The sequence below is a fragment of the Nesoenas mayeri genome, assembly GCF_963082525.1.
Source record: "Nesoenas mayeri genome assembly, chromosome: 4".
NCBI lineage: Eukaryota > Metazoa > Chordata > Aves > Columbiformes > Columbidae > Nesoenas > Nesoenas mayeri.
This window is the reverse complement of record NC_137540.1, coordinates 75100559-75127219: the sequence shown is the minus strand read 5'-3', so window position 1 is coordinate 75127219 and position 26661 is coordinate 75100559. Positions and strand designations below refer to the sequence as shown.

The window sequence follows — 26661 nt, the reverse complement described above, 5'->3', positions numbered from 1 at the left end:
CTCTTAAATGAAATAATGTCAGTCCCTGGGTTGCAAATAGGCCCTGAAAATATTTAACCAGGTGTTGAATTTAAAAAGGCAAAAGGTAAATTGTGGTTAGCACGAGATTTTAGAGCTTGTCTCAGGTGAACTTGTACAGGGAGGCAGTATTTGCTCGTAATTTGAGCAATTAAAGCATGATTAATCATGTTTGTGGAAAGGTATGTTTAATCTGCTGTGGTTATTGTCTCAATTACAAAGAGAATTTTGCTGCCCACCAGAAAGGATTATTTGTTCCTTGCATCTTGTGTGGCTGATGATGGACTGAGTAAAGTGTGGCTTTGTACCTAAAGTCTTGGGCCCAGGTGTGATGTGGCACAAGGGCCTCCACGATCACCAAGAACTTGCTTTACAAGGGTTGGAGCTGAAACTAAAAGCCATCCATGAGCTTTTGTGATATTCTTCAAGGCTTCTTCCTTCCTTCTGATGGTTTATTGAACTGAAAGTTTTCTAGAAAGCACTTCATCACTTATGTAGTTTTGTCTGCTCAGCAAATGAGCTTTTTTGTTTAATACTATTTGCTTCTCTGGTTCTGGTTGCTTGTCGCTTTATGAACGATTTCAAAGCTTTCAGGCATTGTTGCCTCTGACCTTTCACATTGGAAAGACTCCTTTGTCCAAAAAATGCTATTCTGGAGCAACGCAGATTCCTGTGAACAAGGACGTGACTGTCTACTAATAAAACTACCACTCGTTCCGCTGTTTGAGCTGCCAAGTCTGTCCTTTTCTCTAAAGGTCTTGGACACTTGGAGTGTGAGGTAGGAGCCCACAGCTCTTGGACTCCAGATCACATGAAGAAGCTTCATGCCCGAGAAGTAAATTTTAGGCCCTTTGGTTGCCAAGAGCGGTTGGGAATGTGGTCTGTGGTTTCTGAATGTTCACAGTAAATTGAAAGGAATCTGCCTCGAAACAGCTGGTCCTCCAACTCCTGGAAGGTTGGGCTCGTTTTTGCATGCTTGAGATATCTGCTGTCAATTTTTAGCCCCTGCCCTTTTACTGTTGAGGATGCTGACCATCAGAAGTCCTATTTGTCTGCTCCTCTCATATCTGTGAATAGGAACCATCACAAGGTGTCCTTTGCTCATGCCTGTTCATTACACACCGTCTTTGATTTGTTTGGTTTTTTGCATTCTCCTTCTGTCCTTATCTCTGCACTACAAATGATGCAGAAAACAGATGTTAGATAAGGTCTCAAAGTCATCGAGCCATTGTGGCAATGTCCTGATTTTTCTCAACGTTGCCCCAGTAGTCCCTAATACAAAGCCCTCCCTTCTCAGATTCAACTCATGGGTTTGTAGCTCCCCCAGCAAGACACTGATGCCACCAGAGGCTTAGATGGATGTTTGGGACATAAAGGGATGATGCCTGCGTTGGATTTTACTACTCAGGAGGCTTCCAGAAGGGAGAAATGGATGATTCCATGCTTGTCCAAGTGTCTTGCAACAGGAGAGTTATCAAAGGTGGTGACACAGGTTGAAGGCTGTTTTGAGGTGTTTGGAAAGGCCCTCTCTGGTGTGTCCTCTCAGAAAGAGGAATAACTTACGCTTTCCTCGAGCAATATCAGCTGTTTTCAACTCTCATCCTTTGTCTGGTGTGATCTGAGCTCACTGGGGATGGACATCAGGCTGAAAACAGGAAAGGGAAGCTACTTCAGTGGCCCTTAAATTCATATTATGACACTTTAATTCTATTTTCTGGCTGCTTTTGTTTTGGCCCGCTGTGTTTTTTCCGACAGAGACGAGAGGGGGTGAGTAGATGGAAAAGAAAGAAGCCATTCTTTCAGAAGGGCTTTTTTTTGAAGCAAAACTCCTAATGTACGCATTCCTGACCTCTTGTGCTATTTGCTTTTCTAAGTCTGCTGGCGCTAATTGGCTCAGCATTGCATATTATTGATTCAAGCTTATAACCTCAGATTTCTGCCTAGGGAAAAATGAAATTGTTCAAGTTTTCCTGCCCAAGGCATCATGAGTTGAGAAGATGAGTGATCATCATGAAGCTCATTAGGGGCACAGTCCAGAACACCTATTATGTTGGTATTAAAAACACGGGGAGTGGGAGGCTTATAAGCCCTAAACTTAGATTTTCTGCTTTGATTCTCTTCTGAATTTTTGGGGCTGGCAAAGCTGAACCAAAGGCTTCCAGTCTCTCCTGTTTTGATGGTGGCAGAAATGCAGTGGCATGTTGGTCCCGGATGAACAAAAGAGCACGATTGTGCAAAAGCCAAACGTTAAAGACCTATATATACATTTAAGACTGAAGTGTGGACTGAATTTCTACTTCTGCCTTTCAGCATTAAAAGAACTAAAGCTGCATATGGCTGATGCAAGGAGGGTTTAAATGCTTTGCAAATGGGCAGTAATAACGTGATTTTTTTGTTGTTGTGGTTTACACTAGGTATTATTGGAAACAACAAAGCTATAGGGAAATACATCACGACTATGATCTTTCTGTATTTTGCCTGCCTCCTTCCATCCATTGCATTTGGGTCACTCAATGATGAAAATACCCGAGGAGTTATTGGTAAGTTTACTAATTTTGTGCATCTGTTTTAAGATTCCGTGTATTTGAACTGAGTAGCTCTTGTCACAGGAAATCTTGATAGTTTTTATTTGATGAATAGGACGCCACTGAAAGATTTTGTAACTTACATTCATGATATTTTCCTCAGAAGACCAGAAAAATTGAGCACTAGTTTAGATAGTATCATCTGACTTGGACTGATACAGATAAATGCTACTGTATTTTTAAATGATGCTCACTTTACAACTATGTAATTATCCATATGATTTTCCTAGTACAAGCTACTGCGATTTATTCCTTTTTAATCTGAATTTGATTACCAGTATCCAAACCACTGGTGTGTAGTGTGTGATACTTTTCTCTGTCCCCATTGTAGCCTTTGAAGCAGTTCGTACTGCTATTACAGTTCAGTTCACAGGGGTCTCAGCTGAAATCTTGTCCTAAAGGCTTCCACAGAAACTGGTCATGTTTTTATACCTATTTCAAATAAATAAATCTAACCCAAACCAAACAACCCCCCCACTCCCAAGTTTCATAGCTGAACATCTAGAAATGTGACAGCATCTTAAATTACCAGGACACGTTGCTGGCGAATGGCCGCTCCTTGATTTCTCAGTGTCTTACCTCTATACCATCTTAAGTATTGCTCTTGTTCATTAGCAGTTGGTTCATATGCCTTGTGAATTCTTCTTGGTTGGGGAGATGTTGGTTAAAAACCCTTTTGCTTCCATTCTTCCCAATCACCCATAGATGTGAAGAAGACAATAATCGGGCAGAGCATTGGAGGGCTGCTGTACGCACTCTTCTCGGGGCAGCCTCTAGTTGTACTCCTTACCACAGCTCCTTTAGCACTCTACATTAATGGTAAGTCATTTAAACTTGCACACGAGGGGAACCGATGCGATTGCAATCGGTGGAATGTGACTTTATACAAGAGCCTTGCGACCCTGTTAACAGCTTCAGTTGCATTGGTTTAATAAATCAATACTAAAGGGTTGCTTATGGTGCTAAGGGAAAGGGGAGGGATTTGACTCAGGTTTGGTTAAAGCTGGTTTACAAAGGAATCATTTTGCATTAAAAAAACCCACTTGGTGAGAATAATGATTATTTCTGCTCAAAGGAGGAAATCTGTTTTGTCTCATGGTTTCCCCATGTGGTGACAGTTAACCCATTTGAGGATAAGAACCTGAGACAAAGTTTATTGCCTTTGTTTTGTTGGTGGCCTTTTTGGCTGGTTTTTGGTGGTGTTGCTGGGGTATTTTTAACTGTTGAAGGTGTGATCACTGGCTTCCCAGTTATGGCTGCAAGCTCATATCGCTGAGCCAGAGGTGTAGAGGAGCAAACTCAGTATCTACAGGAACAATCAGATGAGCTATGACTAGCTTGAAAAGTTTTAAGACATGACGTTTTACCCACAATTTGACTGAGTAAATATGGTACAAAACCATGTATGAGATCCCTTGCTCAACAGCATCACAAAACATTAGCGAGAGCAAATTCCAAGGGCTGTTTTTTTGTGTCCTTGAGATACTTTGAGATGTGTTGGGAGAAAATTTTCCAAGTGCTTCTTTGTTTCTAGCGGAGAAAAGGGCAGGGAGAATGATTTGGGCCACCAGTGGTCATAGGGGAGTATGAGAAAAGGGTTTTGACGCTCTCTGCTGTAAGTGCCTTGCAGTGAAGTCTTGAAATGGGTTCATTTTGCCACCAAGCAGAGGGAAATCACAGGGTGCTAACAACAAACATTTCATCTGACATGCGAATGCTTCATTTTTTTGCAGTCATCAGAGGCATCTGTGATGACTACAACTTGGATTTCAATGCTTTCTATGCCTGGACTGGCCTGTGGAACAGCTTTTTCCTTGTGATGTACTCCCTCTTTAATTTCAGTCTTCTGATGAAGCTCTTTAAAAGGTAGCTATTTTCAAGAAGTCATATTTTGATCCGATTATTCAGCAAATGGAAAAATTATACATTCCACAAGCTCCTTAATTGCAAACTTGCTGTTAAATGTATTTTGTGCGATGAGGCTAGTATCATTTCAGCTTATTGTTCCAGCTTGAAAGAAGCTTTTAAAGATTCACTAGATTTTGTTTCCTGAGTTGAAGTCTAACTAAAATTGGTATATTTTCATGTGAATGCGTGAATATGCTGATTTTCCTTTGAATAATGGAGTTGAATGCAGACACTGCTAATGGCTGTTTCAATTCCTGGGGTTTTTCCGCAGGTCGACAGAAGAAATAATTGCACTTTTTATATCCATCACCTTTGTGCTTGATGCTATCAAAGGCATTATTAAAGGTAAGTCTTGCTAGTGTTTTTCAGTGCCGCTTCCTTGTCAAAGGGAAGTATAGGGCTGTAAATATGCATGATGTTTGCTTGTTCTGTGCTCATTCATGGTCTTCAGGAAAAACCTGTGAGAGACTGAAGCAGCCCTTTGTCAGCAGTTTGCCTGGATGTGTAGAATTTCTATCTGTTCTAATTTCAGGTAGCTGAGATAGGATTAGTATCTTAACTTTAACCAAATGGAGAAACCATAATAATGGTGCTGTGAAAGCCTTTTCCTGATACCAATCTCTTCTTGGATATTTTTTGCCAAGACCATTCAATTTAAATGCAGTGCATCTAGACCTCTTTCCTTGCTACATGATTACAGCTACACGGAAGGGAAGTGAAAGATGTGTTGAGGTTGCCCATTTTTATGTGAGCACTTGAGACCCTTCCAGTGTGCTCCTAAAGCTATTCTGCCCTTTCCAACCACTTGGTCCCTATTTCTGGGTTAAGCTCTAGGTGGGTATCCATGAGCAGCCTTATGGTTTAACAAATTTCTTCTCTTCTTCCTGATCAGGGTTGGCGGGAGGTATTTGTAAAAATGTTAGCAGAAAATGCCATGTGAATGGCAATCTTTCTGTTATCCTGGTGAGGAGTTGGCCAAGTCTGCACTCCTTGTTTGTTATGACCCATTGTCCAACAGCCCCAAATCTGGGTTGTCCTTTGAAATCCTTCAGGACATCACTCAGCACACTGAGCATGTCCCGTGTTTTCAAGATTCTCAGGCTTGGCTCATTATGGTATCTTTGCATGCACAGAAAACACCTTCAAAGGGCAAGTTTGACACTGCAAAGCAATTTGAAGCGAGATTCTTCCTTGCTTCATTGGGAATCTTTGATTTGGCTCCTTGGGTGTGTACTTTGGTGCAATCGAAGGGTTTTTTCCTTTGCATGACACCTGCATCTTTCAAATATCCTGCTTTAGACAAAGCTTGGTGAAAGAGAAGGTATTCTGGGATGCTTTGCTTCCTCCTTGCTCAATATGTAGTTGTGAGCTTTGCTTAGTGTGCTTCTCGTGCCCTGTTCTGGAGGTGTGGGACAGTCTCCCTGTGGCACCCAGTGTTCTTCAACAGAATATTCAACTGCTCTGTAAAAATTAGCAAATGCAAATATTCAGTGCTTCCATAGTAGATGATTTCCCATAGCAAGGGGTTGGGCGTGGGTTAAAGGTGCAGAAAGCACCCATTGGTCTCAGCTGCCAGAATTCCAGGAATACGTGAGTAATACCTCAGAGTATTGTAGTGGGGGTGGGGAGAGGATCATGGAAGTTAATTAGTATAATTAGTGTAATTCTCCCTTGTACTTGGGAAGGGCTGAGCTTACAGGAACAATAAAATCAAACCAACACTTCACTTATTTGCCAGCTCATGTTGGCTTGAGCTGCATCTGGAGTCTTCAGTGCAACAGGAGGTGGGACATCAAATCAGACACATTCCCAGATGCAGAAGGGCACTGATGCTGGCAGGCACAGAAATCATCCTTAACCCTCATAATTAAACACATGGCACCAGTGCAGCTCACAGCCACGTGCTCATCTTCTCCTGCTCCTGTTTGGTAGCAGGAGGTGACGGTTGCAGCTGCCATCTCCCCATCAGAACTTCAGTTGGGTAGTTAAGTGGGAAAAGAAAGCTGGTAACAGGCTGTTAGATGTGTCCTGGTGACAGTGAGCCAGCTCACAGGGACTTTGTGGCTTCCTGAGTGCCAGTGGACATGCTGCTCTTGCCTATGTTTTCCTCATTCTGTTCCTAGCCTTGATCTTTATTTGCAAGCCACTCATAGATGTGCAGGAAAGAAGGAGGGGGAGGATGCAATCCTGTACAGAGGAATCAAGGCATGTGCGTTCACACCATCCCGGTGACACTTTGTTTTTGCCGTGTGGCCCAGCCACCGAAGCTGTGTTTGTTTGATCTTGACATCTGCACTCTGCAGGAAGCAGTGCTGAACCGGCCGAAGCAAACAAAGTGAGTTAATGTTGTTGGAGGGAACTTGAGCGCACCCTGGGTTTGAGAAAAGCTCCGTTGCAGCGAGGGCACCACCTGCTTTGCTGCTCTCTCTGAATGTGGGCAACAGGAGTCACTTAGATCTGTTATAAAAACAAACACAAAACTTGTAGGATTCTTAATACTTTACAGCAAGTCTGTGGTGCAGGATGAAGGCCTTTGGTAGTAGTCTTGGCACGTTCTCATTGCTCTAATTTAAATAAAAGACTGAAGTCCAAGTTTATTTTCCTACATCCAGGACAGAGTGGAGCAATCCTATCTGGTTTGGAGGTGGGTGCAAACTGAATTGCAGCCTGAGAGGTAGTGTATGTAGAATATAGAACACAGGGCACCAAAGATGTGCTCGGCCATAAATGTATTATTGCAGCGGAGCCAAGTGTGGGGAAATTGAGAAAATCCCCAGGACCCACCCCAAAAAGTAACTTGTTTCTTATTTAAGTTCAAATCTAAATACAGAGGCATGCTATTGCGTTCTGCATAGTTGCTGAGCTGTAAGTGCTGTTGGTTTATCATATGCTCAGTAATGGTGCGTGTCTCTAGGACTTGGTAACACGTAGGGTCAGAGGAGATGGTGAACAGGCTCTTAGCCCTGGCCAGCTGCTAATCCTCAGGAAATACAGCCATAATCATTTGTGTTATGACAAAAGTGTCCTTTAAACGTTCAAAACCGGAAAGCACAAATCCTCCAACAACCCGTTCTGTACTGTTGTGCAGGTCACGGCAGTGCTCTGTGCCTCAGTTTACCTGTGTGCAGAGCAGGTGTGGGTGTCCGGCCTGGGCTGGATGCAGCTGCGAGGACGGAGGGAGGAAATGAGAGCAGAGCCTCTTCCGTAGAGCGCGACGCAGAAATACACCGTGCTAATGGAGGTCATAGTGAGATTGCTCCTTGCTTCAGGAACCTTTCTCGTGCTTTAAAAGCACGATGCTCTCCTCATTTCTGGCTGCTGCTGAGAGCAAATGGAAAGGTTGAACCTGGAGCTGTAAACTATGATCTTTAAATTTATATACTGAAGTACTGAATGTGAAATAATCTTTACTCTTGTGACCTTCGTGCCCTGTTTAGCCCATCCACTTGTCCAATGCCTAGACATCTGTTAAAACACAAAGGTGGTACAAGAAGGGTTGTTACCCCTGCTAAAATGATAAAACATGGTGTTTTACACTGGGGTGAGCTCCAAAGCAGCAGTAACACAAACTGTGCTTTGGCCAAATCCAGGGTGATTGCAAATACCAATTCTGCTTTGCAAGAATGTTTAGTTTTGCTTGGTTTTGAATATTTAGAATCACAGTTTGCCTGCTTTCCCTGTTGGAGATGGAAAAGCTGAGGTGCTGGGGGTTTTCAGAAACTTGATTATTATTTGGTGATTGATTATTATTTTGTTGCATTTTCACCTGAAGATGATGGTCTTACGCTAAACTTTTCAAGTTTCCCAATGCAAAGTTTGAAGGGATATTTTGGACTAAAGCAAAGAAAGGCAGAGGCTGCAAAGCTCGGAGGTGGTTTCATCCTCCTGTATCTCCCCATGGCGATGGGGTGAGCGGTGCTGCTATCTGATAGTGAAATGTGGGCGCATCAAGGCTGCAAAGCCCAACATCCATCTTCTGGTTTTACTTTCTCCTTCTATCACCTCAGGCTCTTGTTCCCAAAATCATCCAAACATGTTGATAAGCTTGGAGCGAGCTAGTGCCACAGAAATGGGAACACAGCTGTCTAAATGAGCAAGATCAAGGGTGTATTTACAGCTGTTAATTACTTATGTAAATGCCTCTTAGTGAACCTAATACACTTATGGACAGTTCCAGAGGCATTACTGGGTGTTTCACTTGTACAGGTTTACCTCACGTGCTCTTGTAACTGTATTTTCATTTGCAATGTACGTTTAAATCTTCTGCCAGGTTTTGCATATCAAAACACTTACCTTTAAAATCTGGACCAACCTTGGAGGAAAAGTAATTACTGTACGTTTTATAGTCCGCTTAAGGATCTGTGCAGCCTGGCTGCTCTTAATTTTATCAGAGTTCCTGATGGAATTTGTTTACCAGGCTGATCAAAGTAGGTTTATGTTGTTATACATATTTTTAATATATAATTTATTTAAGAGCAGCGATTCCAGTGCTAGGAACAAAATAATGTAAATAACTGGCACTGGAAGTCCTTCAATCGTTGTTGCTTTAGATGAATTTAATTTTGACCTGTTAAAATAAGTAAAGAATAGAATTTGCGAAGCGCTGGCTTTATAAGAGAAGCAGCTCTCCTGGTTTCTGTTCACTGCTTTGAGGGGTAGAGCTATAAACCTGCTGAAGCGTAATGTTAATACTGCATGATCAAGCAAGAAAGAAGTACTTTATATTGCTTGCTTTGATTGTCACAAACCTATCCTAATGCTTGCCTGTTGGTTGTTTGTACAGTTTTTAAGAAATATTACTGCCATGGGCGCACAGGAGACAGTTACTTGGAAAAAGCACGAACTGATGCTATTCCAAGCCTCGGCATCAATACCACCTTCTTGATGAATTCATCAGTGAGCAGATCCATATCCCTAGAGAATCAAACAGGCACGCATGATGTGCATTATGGACGTGAAACTGCCGTCCTTAGTCTCATGTTGATGTTGGGTACCCTTTGGCTTGGCCATACGCTCTATCAGTTTAAGAAAAGGTGAGTTACTTCAGTCTTAGAGCTCAGACTACTGATTATTTCATGTTACCTGTGAGGAATGGCTAACGGTTCAGATCTTAGTTTTGTAACCTAGTAAAATCAGGTGTAACTCTTCCATTAGCGGCAGTGGAAACCAAAGCCAGAGATGAACTTGGCTGGCCACCTGGAAAATGTGAGCAGCAGAACAAAACGTTCGGTCACTGGACGTTGCCCTTCTGTATTTGTTTTGGCATCGCAAGTGACTTTTTAGAAAGCTTTGGGTGAACTACGTCTTTTGTGTTGAAACTCATGTAATTCTTCCCCAAACAGGCATTGAACCATCTCAGTGGGCAAAATCCCCGGTGGGTGCTGGAAGGTCTAAGGGGAACTGACCTTCACTATGCTCTTAGGAGTCAAATGCCCAGCCCTGATTTGGATTTTACTCCCATTGCCCTTAGAACTCTTCATAAGCAATTAAACTAAAGTGGAAATAAGACACAAATTGGTGCTTGGAGGATGTTTTTCTAGCTTGCATCTTGGTTTGTTTCTTCATGGGTTTTGCTTATGCATTTATCAACTTTCAAAGGCTACAGATTCCAGAGGATTCAGGGCTGAATTAAAGACTAATTCTTCACTCCAAGTATTTGTTTAGAATTGCAAGATTGGGCTGAGTTTTCACTTGTTAAAGCATTAATGCAATCTGGATTGAGCTGTTGTCCCTGCAGTGTGGTGCTGATGGGGATTTTCTGTCTTTAAATTGCAGCCCATATTTGCATGCAAGAGTACGCGAAATTCTGTCTGACTGTGCCTTACCGATTTCAGTTCTGACTTTCTCTGTTGTGGGCTCCTATATCTTCAAGGAAATCGAAAGTAAGTTAAGTTTTTATTCTCTGGACTATTTAGTGGATGAAAAATGAAATCCAAGGATAATTTTGCTAAAAAAATAGCCAAGTTCTGTATAATTTCACAAATACTATGTGTACCTCCCACCACACCAAGAGCTCAGATTTCCTCAATGTTAGATTGAATTCATGGAAAACCTTAATCAAACGAGGCTGAGTGAAGTTTTTTTTCTAGACAGATTATTCCAGTGTGTCTTTTCATTTCAATGTAATTTAAAGTATATATCCCTTACAATAAGGGGAGCCACAATTTCTAGCAAAGAACAAAGGGCAGAGTAATTAGCAGGCAGGAAGGGTTGTTGCCAGCCATACAGACATAGAGATGATGATCCCAGCCTGTCCTCTTTGTCTCCAGCTTACGTTTTCCTCATTTAGGTGAAATGGTGCAGAGCGTCTGGGCAGTTTAAGTTACACAAAGAAATCTAAAAATGAGGCGCCATTCATTGGCCAAATAGATCAACTTTTCCATATCAGGAAGCGTTAATGGGGACAGGAATTGCATTGTCCTGTGGTGACGTGAGTGGATGATGGCGAGGAAATGTATGGAAACAAATAAGAAATGGCTTTTTTTTCTGTGATGGCCATTCCATCCAGTTGGATTGTATAATGTGTGGCCATGTGTGATTTATCCCTAGTCGTGGATTTCTTCCAATGGCAGGAAAGTAGGGGCATTTTAGACTAAAATGCCTTGCGCAGCTTGTTGGATGTGAGGAAGTTTTTAAATGCCACTGTCAGTTGATTAACTGAGCAGGAGTATGCTGCTAGTTAGAAATAAGGTTTTCTAATCTAAAAACACCTCGCATCTGTGGGAAAACAAGTTTCCCTCTTTTGTTTTGCTCAAATATATGTAATGTCCTGCTAGAACGAGCAGTAATCTGTCAAATCAGGATGGCAGCCAAGTTCTAAGGGGATGGAGGAAAACAATATAAACTAAACCAGCCAGATGAGCCCATCTTCTATGGCCTTCTGGCTCCCACGTGCCAGAGCATCACGCCTGGCTTGCCATGTTGCTTCCCCATAGTTTGTGGTGTGCATGAAACAGAGTCCATGTGATAGCTGGACAAGAAGGTGCCTCCTAACATCATTCTCCTCATCTTTCCAGTGTCAAAATTTAACTACAACACCTCTGAGAGCTTGTTCATGCTGGCCCCGGTCCAGTCCCTGTCCATCGGGTCAGTGATGAGCGCCATGGGGCTGGGGTTCCTTCTGTCCATGCTCTTCTTCATAGAGCAGAACATCGTGGCGTCGCTCACAAATGCACCGGAGAACAGGTAATGCTTTCGGTACCCCTCATCCTTTGTGGAGGGATGTCCTTGAGTCTCTTTCCCAGCACTGCTTGTCCAAAGTTTGTCTTGAATATCAGGGTATTTGTAACATGTTCTGGAGAACTACTGTTGTCACAGATGAAAGTAACTCTACTGCTTAACTCCTGACCATCCCAAAAACCCAACATTGTGGCAGGGAGCCAAAAATACAAAGCATCAATTAGCTCATCACCTCAATCTGTTTCTTCTTTACCAATGTATGAATGTTATATAGATATTTTGTATGATTTGAGGTCTGTGGGTGTACCTCCAGGTATTTAGGGTGTGTCTGACCCATGTGGACACTTGCACTGCGCTTACAGTACAGAGGAGTTATTGAAAATGGAAAGCCAATGACCTGCACGAATGTCATAGCACGATACGCTGCAGTTCAGCATCAGAAAATAAGAGTTTGGAGCTGTTAGTCTCCAACTGAAAAGGTGGAAGTAAAACAGTATGTCTAATATCTCATATGTCTGATTTACGTGCAAACTTGTGTTGAGATGTTGCACTATTAAAATATTCCCTCTGTTTTTATGCTAGCTGCAATCAGATATGATATCAAGAATGAATGCATATGACTCTTTTTCCAGGGAAACCACAATGTCTCAGAGGATTTTTTGCTAATGTAATGCGTGGGAGGTTTCTCTCCTTGCATAAAATACATTAGCATTCTCCCTGGTGTAGCTGGAGTGACACGGAGAAAAGACAAGCTCAAATCCAGTTACGCTAATTTGGTTTCCTTTGACCACATGATTTTTCCTCTTATCTTTATTATATCCCTTTAAGTGAAGCGTTGCATAAATCTGTAATGTAAGTGGGTCATCTCTTTCCTAATACAAGTTGGTGTTTTCCACTAGGATGTCTTTAAGGAATGTAAAATATTATTTGGAGCTCTTCGTAGTGTTTTTCATAATGCCTTGTTACAGGGCTGAGCTTATGCTGATCAGGTATTAGGACATGGGCTTTTAGAGACAGGAAAACTACAACTTGACATCTTCTGTTTGTGATACCATCACAGAATAAAAATACCATCATCCAGATGAGCTACATGGAGAACGTGCTGTTTGGTGTCTTACCAAATGTAGTGATATCCTCCTGTAGGAAAAAGAAAGGGGGGGAAAAGATGTTTGCCTGAAAGAACACTGATGTGCCTTGGTAAAGAATAAACAGAGGAGGCTTATGGGATAGTGCAAGGAATACTGTGCTGGTTGGGGAGTGTGAAGGTAATTTAGGATAAGGTACGTAGATATCTGTGTGTTGAGCTAGACAAGCTCAATGGAGCCTGTCTGCTGGTCAAAGCAGGTGTGGACTACATCCAGTGCTGCAAGCCTGCTGAGACCAAACAGTGTCCCAAGGGGGCTAAAATGATGCTGCTGTTACATGTATGACCTTTGTACATAGAATGCCCTCTAAAAAGGGCAGATGGGACAATCAAAAGATAACCCTGGGGATGCTGGAGATGCTTTTGCTCTGAGAAAGCAGCATGTGAGCAGGGGCTGTGCTTTCGAAGTGTGAGCCAATGCAGGAAGCGTGTTTACAATCCCACCCTTCCTGCCAGCACCTTCCAGCTTCAGAAGCTTTGCAGTGTAGACATCTACCTGACCTGGTCACCCTGTGGCCACCTCCTCACTCAATGGAGTTGAGTGCTTCCAAGTGAGACGAGTCGTCTTCTTCCAAAACCAAACCCCACCCAAGATTTCTGCTGCCTGAACAATGACATCTGCTGTTCTTTGACACAGATGTTTCATTGTAGAACATGTCTACAGGGTCATGTCTAATAGCTCCATGCACCTCTCATCCTGCAGCATCTCTGGCTCCAAGTCTCTGAATGGAGTTTGCTTGGGTGGCATTAAGACACCTAAATGGTGTTTCTTGCCAGTTTGAAAGTGCCAGGCAGAAACACAGTTATAGACCTTTAAGTATCAACCTCTGAGTGCTGAATCCTTCCACAGCCTTTTTCTAAACTTATTGCATCTGAGTGGCTGGCACCAGATGAATGTATTCAGGAGAGGGGCAGACTTTGCAAAAACATGGCAAGGTTGAACTAGATGTGAGTTTGTTACCAGCTACTATGTGTCATCCTTGTGAAACTGTCATCTTCCTTGGTGAATGCTGACAGTTTCCCTGTACCCCAAGAAAGAAAATGTAGAGGCTACGCTGTATGCACCAAAGTTAGGAGCTTATCTCCTTGGTTCTCAACCAAGGAGGAGCTGAAGTCTAATGAATTCATGTCCTATTTTCTCATCGTGCAGTAGCAATTACATAATTAGGGGATTACTGCAGCATACTGAGCACATGTTCTGCTTGTGAGGAAAGAGAGAAATTGGGGTTAAAATGAGATGAGGGGGAAACTTCAGTATCAGTAGTTTGGCAATGTGTGCTCAGGTTTCTAACCACTCCCTGCATGGAATGGATAGATATGAGGAGAAGTTTTACAGTGAGGATTGTGAGAGCCTGGCCCAGGTTGGCCAGAGAGGTGGTGGATGAGCCATCCCTGGAGACATCCCAGGCCAGGCTGGACGGGGCTCTGAGCAACCTGAGCTGGTGAAGATGTCCCTGTCATGGCGGGGGGGCACTGGGGGAGCTGGGAAGGTCTTTTCCAGCCCAAACTATTCTGTGATTCTATGGACTGTCTGAGCAAGTCTGCATGTATATTTTGAGTGGACTCTGCAATAAACGTAGCAGTAAAATGCTGGTGAAATTTTAATGGACTGTTATTTTAGTGGGTTGCCTTTTCTGCTCAGCCTTGTTCTTTCCAGGAGATGACTGCTTTGGGAGCAAACTATCAAGTTTCATTACCTTTCATGTTCGTGTAACACAGGCTGTGAAGCAGGAGGAGTGTGAAATTGCTCTGTGCTCAGAAGTGCACTTCGGTGTTCAGCATTCGAGCTCAGGTTCAGCAAGGGCAGCCTGCTATTGTTTGCAGCGGGTGTAACTGCTGTCAACAAACACCTCATTTCAGGTTGGTGAAGGGAACAGCTTATCACTGGGACCTCCTGCTCGTTGCGCTGATCAACACAGGGCTGTCACTCTTCGGCCTCCCGTGGATCCACGCTGCCTTCCCTCACTCCCCAATGCACGTCCGCGCCCTGGCCTATGTGGAGGAGAGGGTAGAAAATGGACATATCTACGAGACGTAAGTAGGAATTGTCTTGGATCTCTTTGGTTTGACTTGTGGTTTCCTAATCCCTTGGGTACGGTGGGTTATGTGGTTGGGGAGTTAGCTGTCGTCTTGAAGGCCTGCAAGATATGAAGGGAGATGTGTGAAATGAAGCCACCTCAGGTGGCAACACCTTGCTTCATCTCCCTCACCAAAGCGCTTATTTTAAGATTGACACAGATTTCTGTCTACAACTACCTGAAATGAGGGGTTTGGTCTCCTCTCATGAGTAGCAAGTGATAGGACAAGAGGAAATGGCCTCAAGTTGCATCAGGGGAGGTTGAGGTTGGATCTTGGGAACAATTTCTTCCCCAAAGGGCTGTTGGGCATTGGAACAGGCTGCCCCGGGCAGTGCTGGAGTCACCATCCCTGGAGGGGTCTAAAAGGCATTTAGATGAGGTTCTCAGGAATATGGTTTAGCGCTAGAGTTAAGTTATGTTTGGATTCAATCTTGAGGGTTTCTTCCAACCAAAATGATTCTCTGATCAGTGGCTGGTGTCAACCTGCAGGGGTTCAGCCCACTCTGATGTAGATTGTCCTCTGGAGGGATCAGCCAGGGCCTTTTTTAGGGTTTAACCTTGTGGAAAGCTGAGGAGATGCTTTGGCCAGATCTTTCCAGATGTCTTCACCAGAAAAAATCCAGCCTGATTCATTGCCTGAAACCTGTCTGGTGGTTATTACAAAGGGCAGGAAAAATGCAGCATTATTTCAGAGCTCCCATAGCATCTGCCACCACATTTCAGGAAGGCGAGATGCTTATTAAATTATCTTGTTTCTTAAGCAAAAGCGACTGTGGAGCTGTGCTTGGGTCATGGCATTCTATTTAAGACCAACTTGTTTTTCTGTTCTGAGTTGTCCAGCATGCTCCTACCAGATGCCTATTTAAAAAATAAAGATTAAAAAAAAAATTCTCATGAAACCTGCTCCAAAATAGAGATTATCTGGTCTGTTTGATCTCAGTGTGTTACAACTGAGTGTTTTCACCTCAGAAGTGGTAATTTCCACTCACATGCCATTAGTCCTATTATCCTGTCTTACTTTCCATTTTCAGAGTTGCCACTTATCAAAAGTGAGGCTAAGCGGTCATTTACTTTGGGGGATGAAGTGTATCTGTCTTTTAATTTTGGTCTTGCCTTCATGCATTTCTTGTTGCCAGCTGGCACAGCTGCTTTTTTGGGTCTGTGATGGACAGATTTCACCTTCTACATCTGGAAATAGCCAAGTCCTGCTGTTCCCTGTGATGCTTTTCCAAATCTTTCCTGGAAGATCAGTCTCTTGGGCTCATATTCCCATTAGTATGTGTTGGTGTTAGTTGCTGCCACAATTATATCTTTGTCTTAAGTCAATGCTAAACCCTATTTAAAACAAAAGAGGAAACTTTGTAGTTTGAGTTCTGTAGGGTTTTAATCCATGCCCTTGCTCTTGGTGTCCATGATCTGCTCTGGGATATCTCTGCTCTCCATTTCTTTGTGAGATGTATAATTTACACTTTGAAACTCATGTGCCAAACCTCCCCCTGTGTCTTCTGTTGTCAATTTTAATACCTGGTGGCTTTTTTCCTGTTTTGCCACCGTCTTTATTCTGCTCTCTGGCTTCTCCTTGACAAAGTCTGGTTCCCTGCCTGAATTAAGGGCTACTTTCTGCCCTTGTCCTCTGTTCCTTCACCCAGCTCCCCTAAAAGAGCATTTAGTGATGCTCACCTAGATAAGGCTCTGGATATTATCCTGAAAGAGCTGTGGGATGCCCCAATCTCACTAAGTGTCTTCCCTTGCGGCACAGCTCTTCCTCTGCTGGAGGCAAATGGGTATGTCAGTGAGTGCTGTGAACCTGATATTGGGGCGAAGAGGGCAACGAGGATTTGCTTCATTATTTGAACTCCCTCTGAGACCGAAGCTTTGTGTTCTCTGCAAAACATAGAGCTATAAACAGGAGGCTCTGAGCGATGTTGTCTTTTTTTTCTCTTAGCCAGCTCTGCTGAAAAACGTCCTGAAGCTCAATTATTATAGAAAATCAGGAGCTCTTTCAGCACTGGCTCCCTTGGCAGCCTCCTCTCCTGCACTCGAATCAAAGCGCTAAGTGAGGATGATGATGTAAACAAGAATAAAGATCTGTCACAACGAGAGTAAAACTTTCTTCTCCCCTGTAGAGTAACCACTTGAGTTTCATGTGGCAATCTGCAAACATGCCCTCATTACTCATATGGAGGAGGCTGGGAATGAATGGCTAATCCTGTGCTAGCTGTATTTAAAGGATCCTGGGGAAACGAGCCTGGATCATGCTCTTTAATCTCCATTAACTACTTCATTGCAGCACATGCTTTCTGGCACTGCTTCCTCAAGGGCCAAACCAGTTTCTGAACACATACAAATTACAAGGTGTCTTCTATTGGCTTCATGTAACTGCTCTTGATATCCTTACTTTGGAAACAAGGAAGGTGCTAGAACTGGCAGAAGACTGAGGCTGGTCTTCTGAGACCAGCTGGGGCTGGGAACTTCAGCTTTAAGGATCACAAGTTGGGTCAATTATGAGCAATTTAAACTATGTTCTACTAAGAAATTCCACACTACTTTAATAAGTGGTGTTAGCAGGAGCTGGCAGTAGTTAGTTGCAGTGGATCTTGTCTATGATCAAACACTAGTTCTGCGATTGCTGCATCCCCAAGAGATGACAGGCAGAAAATTGCATGAACTTCAAAAATCTATTACCAAAGGGCTGCTACTCTGGGCTTTTGTTGTACTTGCACACTTGCATCTGGTAGAAATGAGGTGGCTGTATATCTGATTTTGATCCTGACTTTGCTTTCCAGGAACCTGGCAGGCTTTTGCAAGCTCAGACTGATGCTTGCAGGCTTTGATTTGATCCAGTGGGTTTGGTTTTTGCCTGAAATGCTGCTTCTATACCTTGCATGATGATGAAGCCAGGGGAGCTCTTGATGTACCTGGATGAGGCTAAACCAATTAGTGCATCATTTCGCTCCTGTGTTACTGGGCCACTTGAGAGGCTTGTAGTGGTTTTGGTAGAGACCTGACCAGTCCTTGTTGGACTGTCAAATTACTCTGAATTAGCACTCGCAGTTGTGCTTTAAGCTGCTTGGCTCTGTCATCTCCAAGACTTCTGTTTTGTGGTGAAACAGACCTGAAGGTGGTGAAAAGGGTGCTGAACTATATCCATCCAGGTGATGTCCCAGTTCTTCTGGATCTGGCAAGGACAGTCTGAAGAGTGAAGTGCATTAGGAAAAGTGTGGCCAGCAGGTCAAGGGAGGTTGTTCCTCCCGCTCTGCTCTGCCCTGATGGGGCCACATCTGGAGTTCTGTGTCCAGTTCTGGGCTTCCAAGTTTTAAGAAGGACAAGGAATTACTGGAGTGAGTCCAGCAGCGGCTACAAAGATGCTGGGGGGTCTGGAGCATCTTTCTTATGAGGAGAGACTGAGAGAGCTGGGGCTGTTCAGCCTGGAGAAGAGAAGCTGAGAGAGGATCTCATCAATGGTGATAAATATCTCAGAGTGCGTGTCAAGAGGATGGACCAGACTCTGTTCAGTGGTGCCCAATGACAGGATGAGGGGCAATGGGCACAGACTGAAACACAGGAGGTTCCATCTGAATATGAGGAGAAACTTCTTCACTTTGAGGTACCAGAGCCCTGGCCCAGGCTGCCCAGAGAGGCTGTGGAGTCTCCTTCTCTGAGACATTCAAACCCACCTGGACACGACCCTGTGTGATCTGCTCTGGTGACCCTGCATGAGCAGGTGGGTTGGACTGGATGATCTCTAGCAGTCCCTTCAACCCCAACGAGGCTGGGATTCTGGGATCCTGCTTTCCTTCAGCTTCTCTAGGCATTGGCAGGGACCTCTTGATACAGGAGACTTGCAAGAGGATCTGAAAATAATACATATTTGGAAGGAGGAAAGATGTGGTTTCTGTTCTTTAAACCTATCTGAGTTTGAGGGGATGAGTTACTTAGAGGTTAACATCTCCTGTGGCTCTTCTATGCATCCTTTTTTGATAATCCTAGATATGTTTGATCTGCCCCATTATACACAAAGGAATTCAAGTGTCCTCAGGATTTTGGGTTCTGTTTGTGATCTCTGTTGTTGCTTAGGTCTGATGGCTTTTCGTGATCCAAACCTTGAGAGCAAGCCTTAGGCTGTTACCCTTGCCCTCTAAATAATAGTTCTAATGCCCTCTAAATAAATAGTTCAAGGCTCCTTCATCCCCACAGCTTCATTGTGCTCTTGAATGTATGAACAGATTTGAAATTTAGCCTGATGTTACTTGTAAGCCAGACTCCCAAAAACTTAATATTGAAAGAATTTGCTGGGAAGCAGTCCTTTTTAGAACAGAAGGGATTCTGAAGTCCCAACAGAGCACATGCAAATGTGGAAATGTGTTTGAGTGGCTCTCATGGCTGTTTGTTGTGTTAATTGTCAGCATATTTTGTGCACAGGGTTAATTTGGAATATGAGGTCTCACGGCCAGGGAACGAGGCCACTGGATGATGCCAAAACAGCCTATGGACAAGAATTTGTCTTGATTATAGTGGGATTTACTCACTAACTTATCCACTGAATTGAATTTATCTTCTCAAAGTTATGTAAGAATCACACTTTTCTCCATTATAAATAGTTTTGAAAGATGAGTTTTCTTTCCTCCTATTGTTTCTGGTATTTTGTTTTAAACTAGGAGGTGCTCACAGGTTTAGTTGAAATGAAATGAAGGAAAAACAAAGCAACCTTCCCTCACCCCCCACTGAAATTGCTGCATGTTTTCTTGTCAGGCTTTTTTCCTCCATTGTGAAAAAAAATCAATCTGTGGTCTGTCATCTCTGGAAAATTTGCATCAATTAATTACATGTTTTGCATGTTAATAGGCAATTTGCAGTGCAACTGCTATTATACACAGCAGAATTAAATTTTTGAGCTCCCCAAGTAGTGCTCTCAGCTTTCCCTCCCATGTAAACAAGGAGATCCTCATATACATCAAAAATGCTGACTCGCACTTGAGAGCCTGCAGACTTATTTTGTTCAAGAGGCTCATTAGTTCCTGTAGAAGTTGATGAGTTTTCTTTTGGATCAAAGCCAGCTGGGTAAATTGAGGAAAGGATTACTGCCCAGAAAGAGGAGTCTTGCCTGGCCTTTTTTTCGTTCGATGTGCTAAACAGAATTAGTTTAGAGGGCAATTTAGTTCAGGATGGGATCTGTGGAGCTCTGCAGAAGGGGAATTTGGCCTTTTTCCAGCTGCTGGGTTTGAGCTGTGGATTAAGCGCCTGGCCCGGGTCCAGCGGAGCTCGCTCTGCCTTCTCGGGCCAGAACTGCTGATCTCAGTGCCGCGGGGACGAGTTTCCCTTTCCCCCGCAGCACGTGTCCTGCAGCTACACGGAGCAGGGAGCCCCAGCCATAAGCTTTACGTGGATGCTGGGATATCATCCTGCTCCTTTAATCCTTGTTTTCTCGCTTTCAGGATTGTGAGTGTGAAGGAGACGCGGCTGACGAGTCTCGTGGCAAATTTCTTGGTTGGCCTCTCGCTCCTGCTCCTCCCTTTACCTCTCCAGTGGATCCCAAAGCCCGTTCTCTACGGCCTCTTCCTCTACATCGCGTTGACCTCCATAGATGGGAACCAGCTCTTTGAAAGGGTGGCTCTCCTGCTCAAAGAACAGGTACGTGGACCAGGACGCCAGCCTGCTGGAGCAGAAAATGAAATTTGATTTACAGCCTTGGAAGCAAAACGTGCCAGGAAAGCTGCTGGTGTTGGGAACAGTGTTACCCACAAAATTCATGTTCTCGAGAGGCTGATTTCCAGCTCCAACCTGCACTTCATATCCATTTCACTTTCTCTGCAAAGACGGAGGGAAACTTGTTCTCTATGTGAGCCTGGCTGCCACCGAGCCATGAAAAAGAGAAATCTTTCCATTACAGCAGACAAATGAGTGGGAGAATAACACAGTGTGCGACAACGAAAGTGGTATGGTTATTGTTGGGTTAAAAAGAGGTGGTAGCTGAATTTGTAGAATTGCACGGTGTCTCATCTGTCCTTTAAATTCTGCTTTTCACTGCTACGAAAGCATTTGAGTTTTCTTGCTCAGAGTAATGTAGTCATTCTCTTTTCAATCTAAGAATTGCTCTGGAGCCCCTATTTCCAGAAGGTAAAAATGAGTGCGTGGATGGAGCCAGGATTCCTGCTACCAGTCAAAACACCCCCTAAACTGTGTAGAATACAAAAATATATTCAAAGAAACTGCTGCTCACTGAATGTAGGGTGTTTGTAAGTTTTAAAACCCCACTGTGATGTCTGTGAGCTGCAGGGTAGACACATTCTAAAATTAAAAATAAAAGTAATAAAAGCACGTGCATAATGTCAGTAAATGGTGATCCCTGATTTCACCAACAAAGCTTCAGAACAGGTAACTTTTTTTTGCTGTATTTTACGCTTTCATTTTGACTCGTGTGGAATATCACGGGATGGGATTTTAAACTCTAAGTTATTTGCATTATTGAAACCCGACTGATGCGGGATGAAAACGAACCTGGAAGATCTGTTTTCAAGCCATCTCTGTTACGAGTGCTGAGGAGGTGTTGATTTGCAGTGTATATGGTACCTGGGAGCAATAAGAGGTGTCCAGCTCACCCCTTATAAAATGAGGTTCAGGGGCTTAATAAGGCTCAAATTTGGCTCTACATCTCTGCTAATCTATCTTGATCTTTGATATTACATCCCAGAGATTAAAAGTGTGAAATCTCGGTAAAGATTACATTTGTCATGTCAATTTTTGAAGAAGGATTGAATAGTTACTGATGTATGTGGAATATTACTGGTTTTAGTACCAATTATGTGTGGAATTTTCCAGGCTTCAGTTTGGGAAATTAAGAAAGTGTTTTCAAATACGGAGATCTCCCTTTTCTGGAAACCTTTTAATGAGTCATGGCAGGATTTGAAATCCATTGAGTGAGTCTATATTGGTGCCAGCAGACAGTCGCTCATAGTCTTCATTGATGTATAGACAGTGAGTCAAAGTCTGTGCACAGACATGAGCAAGTAACTGTCAAAAGAAACCACGAGTGATATTTAGCCTATTAATGTCACCTTTTTCCTCTCTTTATTTTATGATTTTTGCAAAAATGGAGTACAGCCTCTTTCCATACCTCCGCAATCTCAGATCATGGTCTTCCCCTATTGGGGTTCAGCCAAGAACTGGGACCAGCAGTGGACAGGAGGCTGTAAAATAATGAGGAGATGGGTTGCAGGTGGAAAAACCATCCAGCAGTTAGAGCCCCCAAATGCATCTGCTCACTCTCACCCGCCCTGCGCACCCCCACAGGCGCTTCACGTGTTGCTGCAAAGCCCTGATAATCCTGCTCAGGGGAATCTTATTACTGTACTTATCAAGATGTTTTCCTTGCACTCCAGATGCTCCCGAAGGTGATCTCAGCTGGGTGGTGTGTCTTTTCTTCCCCATGTTTCTAGTGCCCAGTCATCTGCTGAGTGTTGGTGCCAACGCTGTGGTTTAAGGCACTTGTTTTAACCCTGCAAGACCTGCGTTCAGCTGTTGGACCTACTAAGGACTCTAATGATGATGGACTTTTTGTGCACGTTGACTTCCTAAAAACCCTCATGTTCAAAAGCCCAGGATACATTCTGCAGTCGCAAGTCCGGGTCACTGCATATCTAACATGTAACTCTTCTCTTCCCAGACCGCCTATCCTCCAACACATTACATCCGCAGAGTGCCCCAGAGGAAGATCCACTATTTCACAGGCCTGCAGGTCCTGCAGCTCCTCATCCTCTGTGGTTTTGGCATGTCACCGTTGCCCTACATGAAGATGATCTTCCCGCTCATCATGATAGGAATGATCCCCATCAGGTATGAAGTGTGTCTACCTTTTTTATCTCTGTCTCCGATGCCTTTTGCCTTGACTCTTGGGCTGCAGGAAGTCTCAATGGTCCAAAAGGGCATCTAGTACTTTCCTGAGTAGCCAGATCTTGGAAATGGGTGATGGTGGAACCTCTTCTTCACCAGCTGCTCAGGCTGGAGGAGGAATAGCGCAGGAAATCTGTCATTTCACTGATGCTGGATATTGCACAAAGGGTTCTGGGCTGGCAGGTGCTTTTCTTACAGCTAGCAGAGAGGTAAATAAGTCTCCTCTTGCAGTTTGAGATGCCTGAGGCATTTGATGATCCTTATTGCTATGAAACTTGATTTCTGAAGGGCTGTGCTTAGAGCAGAGCTAGAAACTTTCCCAAAGAGGAATCTTTATCTCTTACCTTACAGACCTGCACTGTGGGATCCTGTTGCAAATGATCCTTTGGGTCAAACTGACCACATTTAGTCTTAAAATTTATCTTCAAAAACAGAAGAACCCCACAATATCTTGCAGTCTTGAGAGAGAACCATTGAGAAATTTAACTAATTCATTCCTTAATGTTCATTACCAGTGACTGCCCATCTTTCTCCAGTTAAATCATTCATGCTCTCCATCCTTTGGTTATAATGAGAAGTCATAATAAGATTGTGGAAGGAACAGATCTGTTTCCAGTCCATTTGATTATTTTTAGGTCAGCATGGTATCCAGTGATATCTGGTTGCCTTTGAGTTTGCAGTCTCAGAGATTTTCTGTCTGATCTCAAAGTTCAGGGCTATCAAGGTGATAATTTGCCAAGGCAGCTGTTGTGGTGTTTTCCTTGGATGATAAAGGCGGGCCCAGTTCTTTCTAAAACAAAAGCAAATGTCAAAACTGCCATGGATTTCAACAGGATCAGGTTAGAGCTATTTGGACTGGATTTTTAAAGATAAACAAAATCTTGGAAGACACTGGGATTATTGTTCCTACGGTGAGAGTCTCTCACCCACCCTTCACATGGGCGTCACTTGGGTGACTGGTTAAGTGGCTGGTAAATACTCCAACTGTGTGCAGTGCTGGCTGATCGACTCCTGTGGGAATTGCAAGTCCCCACATTGAGCAGCTCAGTACAGAAAAGAAAATGTGGGACCCTGTGCCAAACATTCAAATATCGGGCAGAGTGGAATAAGCAAAATTAACGTGGAGAGAGTGATGTCAAAGAACCTGATTTTGTAATAAGAGCTAATTTAGCGCTGCAAATATCTTCTTTTGAGTAAATAAGATGTTGTCATCTTATACTAGCTCTGCTAACTCATTTGAGAGCAGACTTTTCTAGTAGCTGGATAACCAACCCTGCTGTGAAGGGGAACATGGTGCTACCTGGCACAATGTAGAAGTTTGCTCTTGGTTTTCCTTTCTCTGACATCTTTTGCTTTTGTGTCGTTTCGGGGGGTCCAGCTGAGGAGGCAGCACCATGATGCATGAGCTCTGGAGTTAACAATGACTTTTTCACAGGGTTTGGCACTCTGAATAGATGAGACAGAGTAGAAGAAATGAAATATCTTTTTTGTGAAGTGAAGTGAAGGGAGGAAGAGGAGATGGGAGAGTAGCCAGGGGTCAAACTCAAGAATCAAACCCAGATGAGTGAGTCATGGCTCAGTATCCCATCCAGAAAACCAGCCATGTTACTTGTCTGTCTCCCAGCCACATTTCCATCTGTCTGACTGCATTAGATGCATGATTTGCATTGTCAGTCGTGAGGGACAGTCTTTTTTCACTGGTGTAGCGTTAATGTGAAAGATAATGGATTTAAATGTCTTCTCATGATTGCACTGAAGAACAGCCTGTTGGGAGCAGATGTGATCTCTTTGGGTATCCCCAGCTCTTGGCTTTGATTCAAAACTTTAGGATGACTAGTTTATTTTGTTGCTCAAAGGAAGGATCCTCTTTCCAAGTTTTCTGTGATGTTTATCTGTGCTCCCACAGCTCTCAAGCATTTTATTTCATGACAGGTCTATTTAAGTAGATTCTGGTACTTCTCAGTAGTAAGAGCTGTTTCAGTTCTCTTGCATAGCTATTGAAAAGGCCCTTCCAAGTCTTAAACTGGCTTTCTAGTGCTTTGTGTCTTATTTTAACAGCTGAAGAATAGTTTCCTTTGTTAAGCAAAGTGTCAAACTTACTATGCAATAGGATTTAACAGGAGAAACTTCATAGCATATTACAGTGCCGTGCCTTTCTCGCCCAAATATGTTAATTCATGAGGATTTTCTTGCAAACAAGCAAACAGTAATAGAAAAAGGAAATTAAAATAAGGGAATCACTGTCTTCACGATCCAGCGGAGAATTCAGACACCAGGTGGGGATAAAGTCTTACCAACAGCTGATATATTTGCTGCTTCTCTAAAGACCAAAACATCTGGCTTGTCTATTAAAACTTCTTTGTGGTGAGAGCTGAAAGAAGTGACCTGTGGTACTTGGAGAACTGAAGCGCAAGGCAAATAACCCTCAAGTGCAGGACTTTGAGTACTGTGAATTTAGAGCCCGGTTTCTCCAGTGGGCTCTCAATGCCTGGTGTTGACAGTGTTGTAATGAGCATAAGGCTGTATCAGGTGGGGTTCAAGTGTTGGGAAAGTGGTGAAGAAGGCAGAAATTAAAGTGATTCTTGGCAAAGTAACCCATCCGCTAACAAACCGGAGGCAGCAGGAAGCTCTTGCCTGCCTCCCCAGCACAAACCAGGACCATATGTGTGGGTCAGGTGCTTTTAAGGCATTGTGGTGACACAGTGCTCTAGGTAAGTGGCTTTTCTCCTGTGAGGATGAGGATGTTCTCTTTCCCCTTCAACTGAAACGAGGAGGCTTATTCCAGGATGAGCCCTGCATTATTATTTCTATTATTATTTCTACAAATGCTGCATTTACTTGCAGGATTGGTTGGTTTTACTTTCCCCCATTTCATCTGCCCTTCAGCTGGACAGATCTGTTACACACATGGACAAACTCAACTGGGGGTCTCTGGACATACAAAAGGTTTTATGAATAAAAACAAGTACTAATGCTCTCCCTCTTCAATTTCAGGTATAACCTGCTCCCTAGGATCATTGAGGCCAAGTACTTGGATGCTATGGATGCAGAGTATTAAACGGGGTCCTCCGCACACGGAGCAGCGAGGGCGGCTCTTTCGGAGTGGGAAGGCGGCTTTGCCGAGGCGTAGAACAATCTATCTGCAGATCTTTCTTTCACCACTTTCTTTCTGCTCTACTATGGCATTGGCAATGCGCACACATCCAAGACCACTTGAGCGTTGAGGTGTCAGACCAAAACAGCCTTGGACTTGAGAGGCCGAAGCTCTTTGGAGCTGTGAGGCAGGCGAGCTTTATGGAAAATGCTACTTTCCACATCCCAAAACTGGAAACCCCAAAGATAAGCGTGTCCAAAGGGTTGGAGCATGCGTTCTCAGAGTTGTCATGTGTTCCCTTGTTTGAGGGGTGGGGGGAATCTCTTTCTTTTTTAATGCACCACATCCTTTTCTTTCAGAACACTATAAGGACAGCAACTGACCCTTCTTTTACAGAGCGACAGCCCCATTCTGGCCTTTGAATTCCATTTCCCGTTCATCCAGTGTTCTCAAATTGGTATTTTGGGTGGGATGGCCTCATGCTAAACCACTGTCAGGAGAGATTTCTGGCCACCTCTTCAGATGAGCAGGGTTGGAAACAGCTATAAATTGTACTGATACAATCCATGAATATTTAATTCCTACAAATGAGCTGGAAATGTTCAGAGGTTGTGCTCGCATGGTGATGTTGATGAAACTGCATCTGGGTCTAAGCAATTTGGGAATTCCTTTGGATCTTTCTACTGTTACTTCTTGGTAATCAAACACAAAAGTGTATTTTTGCACAACTCCAATATTCTTGCTTGCACCCAGAGTCAGATACTG

General features: G+C 43.5%; 1 protein-coding gene across 1 annotated transcript in view; it reads left to right on the top strand.

The window, feature by feature from the left end:
• SLC4A11 (solute carrier family 4 member 11) overlaps positions 1-25860 on the top strand; it is a gene marked incomplete at both ends in the record, with an annotated part of 92652 nt that extends 66792 nt beyond the window's left edge. The window contains 11 exons of the mRNA XM_080343768.1: positions 2433-2558; positions 3309-3422; positions 4337-4469; positions 4783-4856; positions 9295-9544; positions 10287-10393; positions 11528-11696; positions 14695-14868; positions 20348-20543; positions 22576-22745; positions 25797-25860. Of these exons, the coding sequence (XP_080199894.1) occupies positions 2433-2558; positions 3309-3422; positions 4337-4469; positions 4783-4856; positions 9295-9544; positions 10287-10393; positions 11528-11696; positions 14695-14868; positions 20348-20543; positions 22576-22745; positions 25797-25860 (1577 nt within the window). The remainder of the gene's footprint in view (positions 1-2432; positions 2559-3308; positions 3423-4336; positions 4470-4782; positions 4857-9294; positions 9545-10286; positions 10394-11527; positions 11697-14694; positions 14869-20347; positions 20544-22575; positions 22746-25796) is intronic.
• Between the last annotated feature and the right edge of the window lie 801 nt (positions 25861-26661).